At 44.1% G+C, this 8410-nt stretch overlaps 1 protein-coding gene across 1 annotated transcript; it reads left to right on the top strand.

Moving 5' to 3' along the window:
• The first annotated feature begins 1399 nt into the window (after nt 1-1399).
• LOC133905048 (protein TWIN SISTER of FT-like) lies at nt 1400-2392 on the top strand. The gene is made up of 3 exons (XM_062346744.1): nt 1400-1742; nt 1864-1904; nt 2067-2392. The coding sequence occupies exons 1-3, from the start codon at nt 1480-1482 to the stop codon at nt 2291-2293; spliced, it is 531 nt and encodes a 176-aa protein (XP_062202728.1). The 5' UTR covers nt 1400-1479; the 3' UTR covers nt 2294-2392.
• Nucleotides 2393-8410: the final 6018 nt, after the last annotated feature.

Below are 8410 nucleotides of genomic sequence, written 5' to 3'. Positions count from 1 at the left end.
AATCTAAATTTAAACTTCAAAAAAATGCTAGCTAGGGATGAGATACACTTACCTTAAATGGCTCCTCCAAGGAATTCAAAAACAAAACCTTCCCCTCCATTTTCCAAATCCGCGGCCGCCTTTGAGCTCTACTGTTCGGACATAGAGAGCTCTATGTCTGAATAGAGCTCGTTCGGAGGCACTATTTAAAGAGAGATTATCATAGACAGTTCACATAAGGAATCGTCTATGAAACTAATTTCCGCAAGCGGCTCCTTATATCACTTGCCTATGAAAATGGATTTCGTTTTTATGGACGGTTCACGTAAGGAATCATCTATGAAAATGAGTATTTCCATAGACGGCTACTTATGTAAACCACATATAAAAATAGAGTATATTTTTATAGACGGTTCACATAAGGAACTGCATGTGGAAATTAACAGGGTTTATGACCACACGGGGCCGCAGCCTAGTACTTAGGCGGTTTGTCATATGAACCGTCTGTAGAAATGAAAACTAGATGTCTTGAAAAATAGTTTTTATAGTAGTGTGATGTATATCAAAACAATATTGGGACACAATAAAAAAGTTGGTATGTACACTTTCACATATACCTTGTATGCCATTTTCTCTGCAATCACTCATGTACAGAATCCAATACCATACCCCATCACTAGGGAGTAATTAAGAAGCTCATGTACGCACGTTGGAACGACATGAATGAACTGGAGTCACATCTACCTCAGGATGTCACAAAAGTCAAGAGAAAAAAAGGAGAGAGAATTAATTCCATGCTACAGCAGCTGGGGACCTGCTGGGGTATATTGTGGCACAAAACTAAGCTTATGATCTCATGGGTCAACAGCTTCCGATAGCAACATCACTTTCTTTTCGCCCACCTATTGTACATTACATCCGTCCATCCGATGATCCAGATCTAGGGAATAAAAGGCACGGGCCTCAAGATCTTGGTCACCGATAAATATATTGATTTAACTCTAAAATGGCCTGTCCACCCACTACCTATCTATCTATGCCTAATGGATTGCGATGGATCTTTACGAAAAAGTAGATTCCAAGGACCCCTCGTTTAAGGATTAGGAATCGTATCATCCATTTTATGTTCCAATGTCGTGGTGGCACCGTGGCCGTCCGATTTGATATGCAGGAGAGGAGCAAGAAATTCTTCCAAGATATATATAGTGTGAGGTGATCTACCAGGTGCGTATTAAATTCATGGTCTCATCTGGTTCAGGATCTTTCAAATTCTTGTTGTATGACTGAGGAATATTTAACCAAAGGTGCATATCTTTTATTTTACACTGTGTACGAGTATATACGTCCCATTTCAGAACTCTTTGCCCTAGGCCTATAAATAGGCAGAGTCGTACGCTCCATATACCATGCCACACCAAGCTCGATTGCATAGCACAGAGCCGCATTTGAGCTTAACTAGTAGCTAGAGTCTTGTTCTTACAGAAACAAGTAAGGCCGACGATGAGCATGTCGAGGGATCCTCTGGTGGTCGGGAGCATCGTCGGTGACATAGTGGACTACTTCCCTGCGTCGGCGCTGCTCCGGGTGCTCTATGGTGGCCGCGAGATGACCTGCGGGTCCGAGCTGCGGCCGTCCCAGGTGGTGATGGAGCCAACGGTGCTCATCACCGGAGGCCGCGATGGGAGGGCACTCTACACACTCGTGATGGTGGACCCTGATGCGCCTAGCCCAAGCAACCCTTCAGAACGGGAGTACCTTCATTGGTACGTGCTAACTCAACTTTTGCTAACTATACATTGTTTTTCTGCCATGCATTGTATGCAGCATTCTGCCCTGGTGTCAAGTAGTCGATAATTACTTGCTCTTGATATCTTTCGTATATAGGTTGGTGACAGACATACCAGAAGGGGCTGGTGCCAATCATGGTACGTGAACTTATAGAAATGTATTCGAGTTTCGTGCGCAAATAAACCAGTTCACAGAAAAAGAAAATTAAAGCACGACCCTCGAGGCGGCCTACTATATGCTTCGACTCTGCATATACATGATGTCTGTCTTACACATACCGTACTGCATGTATCGACCAGGAAACGAGGTGGTGGCGTACGAGAGCCCGCGGCCGCCGGCGGGGATCCACCGGTTCGTGTTCATCGTATTCCGGCAGGTAGTGCGGCAGGCGATTTACGCGCCGGGATGGCGCGCCAACTTCAACACCAGGGACTTCGCCGCGTGCTACAGCCTCGGCGCGCCCGTCGCCGCCGCATACTTCAACTGCCAGAGGGAGGGCGGCTGCGGTGGCCGGAGGTACCGGTGAAGCATGCAAGTAAGCCAGTGCAGTGATCCAAGTGCGCCAATCAGGCGCACCTTAGTCAAGCTAATTGTGGGGGAAAAAAGAATTTACGGGAGACATTGCATGGAGTGTATATAGGCTCCATATATATCATGATTGGAGTTGCTAATGGGGTGTCACTATCTCATTTCTAATCCACATTGTTTGGTATATAAGGAATAGAATGTGTTGATCCATCACCATCTCATCACACAAATATTCAAGTGATGAACCCACGATGGACCATCCTATCTAGGATGGTCATATTTCTCAAACCAAACACCCCATAAGTACCCCGATCCATACGTACGTTTGACAATATTTGTCTATCTTCATGGAAACGTCCGTCATCATTTCCAAAAAAAAAAAAAAAATGTGCATCAACATAAAAAGAGTGGTGATTACATGTTTGCACTCTACCTCTACTTTCATGTTGCTGAAAGGTTAGGATTATAGCATCTCTCTTTGTTAAAAAAAATGAATCGTATCATGCCATTTAATATGAATCTGACATTATTACAGAAACTATTTTTATAGTTGGTTCGTAACTATTTCTACAATTTGTTTTCGATCTGACTGCTAGTAAGGAACTATAAAATGGGACAATTGCAAAGAAATCACTACTCCTAGTGTTATTGCAAGCTTACTACTAGAAAATTACAAAAATACTACTAAAACTGTCATTCGAGTGGCATCCTTGCAAAAAATAAAAAACCAAGGAGGTATTTGCAAATACCCCCTATAAAATTGGTAATACTATTGCAGTCAGTTATGAGAACCGACTGTAATAACTTTTATCACAATTGCTTCATTGTGGAAACTGACTAAACTAACCAAAATACTATAGTTGGTTTGACTCACAAACCAACTGTAACAATCTCCGTATTGCAGTATGTTTTTCTTATAAACCGACTATATGACACTAAGTATTACAGTCAGTTAATGAAACCGATTGTAACGTTCTCTATATTATGGTCGGTTTTCATATGAACCGATTGTACTATTCTAAGTTTTATAGCCAGTTCATTAGCAAAACTGACTGTAACATTCTCTGTATTATTGCAGTCGGTTTTTCTTGTGAACTGACTGCACTACAGTGAGTATTACACTTTCCAAATTACAACTGGTTTGCTACCACTACTGCAGAATAGGTGATCAGTGCCGGTTCAAAAACGTGATCAGTGTCGGTTTATGAACCGGCACTGATTAATCGGCACTGATAGTCACTATCAGTGCCGATTCTAGATTAGAACTGGCACTGATAGTGCACCTATCAGTGCCGGTTGGTAATACCGGCACTGATATGAGTGATATCAGTGCCGGTTGTTTGTTACCAACCGGCACTGATAGGTGTTTCCTGCCTTTTTTTTAAAACGTAGCAGTTGCCGCCAATACAGTGCCATTTTCAAATTTTGGAAGTTGCCAGAAATAGACACGCATATATATCAAGTTTCATCACAGCATATATACACAACCACATATAAATTTTATTTATAAAACATCAAGTCTCGTCACAATATATATACACCGCATACTTATCAAGTTTCATTACAATAATCTTATGGAGTTTAATATTTCTTGTGAACCGATGGGTCTGAACTCTGCCCTTTTTTATGGGTTGAAGGTAACGAGAAAGACGATCCAACTTCATGGAACTCGCCAGTTGGATTGATGATTTTGTCATTCATAAACCCGATAAGTTATTCTTGAAGTGCGTTGATTTCATGAGGCATGAGACGTTCTTTGGACAGCTCGAGGATCTGCAATTTGAAGAATTGAATAAATCAATACATATGATTTTGGCATATCGAACCTGAAAATTAGTCATCAATGTGTATACCGCCTACCTCAGGATCTTCCGACAGGATCGAATCCTCTGTGTTGAAGCTGTGCATGTATTCCATTACATAAAAACCACATAAATTTTTGCCCGGACCCTGCTTCCTACAAGGAAAGCCATGTCGGACTGTCCATTCTTTCGTGTATGGCCTGTATCTAACGCTCTTCTTGGTGTATTGCGGGTACACTCTGTATGTGTGTGATTATTACCGTAAGTAGACTTAGGTTCAATCAAATCAAATATTACAAGAGCAATAACAAAATGATCGGTTTTTACCTTTGTAGCAAGTCAATGACGGGTTGGTAGGTTTCTTTCGGATTATTTTGTGAGTTAAAAATAAAGATCTTGCTAATATCTCACTAGATGACAAGAAGGATCCAGTGAAAACTGTACATAGGTCACTATAGGTTAGTTGGTCCTAATTTCTAACGATGTATTGCTCAAAAAGAGTAGAAACACGTACCCCCAGTGGTAGGGTAAAAGTATGTATTTCTTCAATTGTAGCTCCAGAAGACACCTCAATACATAGTCCTTGGTTTTCTTTAGGTCGGTAGATTTCATCATTGTCGGGTTAACAAGATATGGGTCGATAAATCCCACATGCATGATGCACTCCTTCCTGCATCTTTGTACCTCCATTCTACACAAGGAATAAGTTAAGAGATTCAATACAATGGTACAGAAATGTATATTGTGAATTATACGTATACGACACTTACAGAGTCCAACAACTCAAGATAGACACATCGAGGGCATCATACTGGTACAGTCGATACATTTCCTTGAAGAATATAAAAATACTGCTGTCCCCGTGGAGTAGATCTTGTTCCTTGACTCTGGCCTTGAAACTTTCCCTACCCTCCTTCGACTTATTCATGTACCACGCATGAAATTTCCGAAGTTCATATGTCAGTTTGGCCCACTCGTCCGGCGCGACCAATAGTTCGCCCAGCTTAAATTGCCATCTCTCGGCTGCTTTGGGTGCCACGGACTTGTTAAAAAATTGCTCTCTTATCATAGTGGCATCCTTAAGGAATCTTTCTAGTTGTTGTTCTTCCCGTACCTGATCGATAGAAGCCTGCCTCAAGGATTTCTTTCCTTTGATACGCTCGTAGTCTGATTGACGCTTAGCCACAGCAGGTTTGCTCAGCGTCAAGAGAAACTTTTTCATTTCTTCAGTGAGTGGTTTTTTCTTCTCAGGCTCTCGCTTTTTTAAAAATTTCTCGACTTCGGCGTTCACTATCGCTCTGTTTTCCTCTGTAGTTCTTTCATAAAGCAACTTCTCAGGTGCTGCCACCTTCTTAGACTGAGAGCGTGTTGTCAACTTCGGAGGAGTTGGCAATTTTGGTGGCAGTGTTGCTGACTTCGGAGGAGGAGGAGTCGGCTCACTTGGAGGCACTGGTGCTGACTTCAGAGGGGGAGGTGTTGGCTCCCTTGGTGGCACTGTTGCGGACTTTGGAGGGGGAGGAGTTGACTCTCTTGTTGGCGACTTGCGTGGGGGAGGAGTCGGCTCTCTTCTCGATGACGGTGGCAGTGGCGGCGATAGTGGAGGAGTTGGATCTCTTCCTGGTGACGGTGGCACTGGCGCCGACCGTGGAGGAGTTGGATCTCTTCTGTGTGCTGGGTCCGACTCCGCATCAGACGACTCGTTTGTCTCATCTTCAAACAATATGTCACGCTTGTGCCACAAAACAAAGCCACCCACGTTTGATCCGAGCCTCTTGGAACCCGTCTCTCCAGGGTAATCCATGTCAAGCTTACGGTACGGCTTTCGCACGGAGTCCATGTGGACCTTAGCGTATCCCCGTGGTATCGAGAGATCGTTCAAGAGAGCCCCTTCGACGCATTGGTTGACCTGCCCCATAGCCACCGTGATGGTAATGTTCATAGTGGGCATGACAAGCTTGCACACCTTGCTTTTTGTGATGTCATCCACGGGGAAACGGGCTAATTCTTCTTCTCCAAACCCCGCGGACGTGTAGCGGCTCCGACGACCACCAGGGCTCACAACATTTTCTTCACCTTGTTGCTGCCTGATTCCTTGCTGAAATGATTCTTTGATTTCTCTGATTTTGGCGTCTGTCATCTGACGCTCTTGCACAAGTTCTTGTCGCACTACAACCAGTAGGTCTTTCAACTCTTCTCTCCTTCTCTTCCGACTCCTATAACTTTCGGCGGATTCTGGGAATCCCTCTTTCCAGGGCACCACACCCTTGCCTCTGGTGCGATCTGGGTGCTCCTTGGTTCCTAGTGCCAAGGTTAACTGGTCGTTCTCCCTATCAGGCCTGAAAGAGCCTTGGGAAGACTGGTTGTGGGCACCTGCAATTCTCTGCATCACTTCCTGTTCTCTGTCGCTTTTGAAGTTCAGACTGCCATCTGCTGCCAAGGTCACCCCTCTCGCGTACAGATAGTGCTTCGCTCGTTCAATCCAGGGAGCCGTCTGAGGTGTGGCACCACTGCGGGTTACCTGTTCTTCCATCTCATCCCACTCATTGTATCTCCTCACGTACCCACGCAAGCTAGTTGTGTGGGGGTACACGTTATTTTGGGAGTTGGCTTTGTTGATCTCGCTTAGTCTTTGTGCTTCCTTTGAATGCTTGTGCTCTATGAAATCGTTCCAGAATGGTTGAACCATCGGATAATGGTCCCATTTTGGTGTCCGGCCCACCAAGCCATAATTTCTCCACAGCTTACTCTTGAAATTCTTGAACGCGATGGACATTGTTGATAGGGCACGACTCTTCATTTTGGCCATGCTGCATCCTTCAGGGAACTCAAACTTTGCCAACAACTTGCCCCACATAAGATCCTTGATATTTTCGGGAACCACCCACACATCATCCCGTCTGCCTCTCCAAGTTTTGTATGTGACTGCGACATGGTCCCTCACCAGACACCCGATTGCTGTCTTGTACGGGCCCAAAATAACTTTTGGTCTCGTGGGCTCCCCGATTGCATTGACCTCTGTGATGATGAAATGTCCCTCAGGCATCCTGCTGGGACCTCGTCCACTCCTCTCTTCTCCAGTCATCTCGTCACCACCCGGAGCATCAGCATCAGGGTCGATCTGACCCTCCGGTGCATCACCTTCGGTCGTGCCCTGCGCAGCCTCAGTGGCTGTCTCCAACTCAAACTGTTCCATGTTCAAGTGCAACCTCGGGCTACCGTCCCATGTCTGGTCCAACTCCATGTTTGCAGGCTCATCATGTACTGAGGCTGGAGCCGGACTTGAGGGATCTAGTATCGGAGGGGGGGATGGGACGGGGCCGTGCACGGCGGTTGGATTTCATACGTGTCATTCCTACATCAACATTTTAGACACAAGAAGCACTTGATTTAGAAATAATCTAAAACCGAATGCTATACTGGAACATAGAAGAAATGAGGAGAAAGAGACGTAAAATGCAAGGGCATAAGACACACAGAAATGCAAAAGTACAACATATTGATCAGGTCCATAAGTACAACATACATCAGTTTCAGTTATACAAGTGTTCATAGCCAGAGTACAGAACACATAATAATCAGGTCCACACAAGCATTATACATTCAAACTACTCATCGCTATCGTCACTCGGCAACCACCAGTACACATCGCCCTCAATGTGGCCAACATCATCGCCCTCAACGTAGTCATAAGGAACCACGTCGTTCGGGTCCACGCTAGAATCCACATCATCACCCTCAAGGTGGCCATCATCTTGACGGTCCAGCACCTTGGCCGATTGAATGGACAACTTCTGAAGCCTGCTCACTACCTCCTTAATTTGGAGTACAAGCCGGTTCGCATCCATGGAGCACTTGCACGAATAGGGATCGAAGCTTTCGTTAGCCATCTTCCTTAGGTCTGCAACTATATCATCGATCTTTTCGATGGTCCATGCCCAACCATTAGTCATTGTTCTACAACCATCCAAAACGGATAGGAAAACACATATGACATACCAATTTATGACAAAGCTATATATACAAAGCTATATTCAAAGCTATATATACAAAATGAAAGGCACATATTAGAATCAATGACAAAACTATATATACAAAGATATCAAATTTCCCTTGTACTAATGCTATGAAGAATTCTTGACAATTTTAATTGTATTGAGATGGAGGATGACTTGAACTTCTTTTGGAAAAATTTAAGGAAGCATACAGCTTGATCAAAGATTTTATTGCCTGGTGTGTGCTACTGAAATTCTGCATTAATCCTATGCCACAAAATAAAAACCTGGAAATAGGTCAGTGCTATCCTTTTATACACA

Source organism: Phragmites australis, chromosome 22 (assembly GCF_958298935.1).
Source record: "Phragmites australis chromosome 22, lpPhrAust1.1, whole genome shotgun sequence".
In the NCBI taxonomy this organism is placed as follows: domain Eukaryota; kingdom Viridiplantae; phylum Streptophyta; class Magnoliopsida; order Poales; family Poaceae; genus Phragmites; species Phragmites australis.
This window is presented reverse-complemented; position numbering and strand designations above follow the sequence as displayed.

Bases quoted from the DNA above. Each gene is read 5' to 3' on its own strand.
- LOC133905048 (XM_062346744.1), top strand. From the start codon at position 1,480: ATGAGCATGTCGAGGGATCCTCTGGTGGTCGGGAGCATCGTCGGTGAC. The intron at 1,743-1,863 runs GTACGTGCTAAC...TTTCGTATATAG, and splicing joins GAACGGGAGTACCTTCATTG to GTTGGTGACAGACATACCAG. The intron at 1,905-2,066 runs GTACGTGAACTT...TGTATCGACCAG, and splicing joins AGGGGCTGGTGCCAATCATG to GAAACGAGGTGGTGGCGTAC.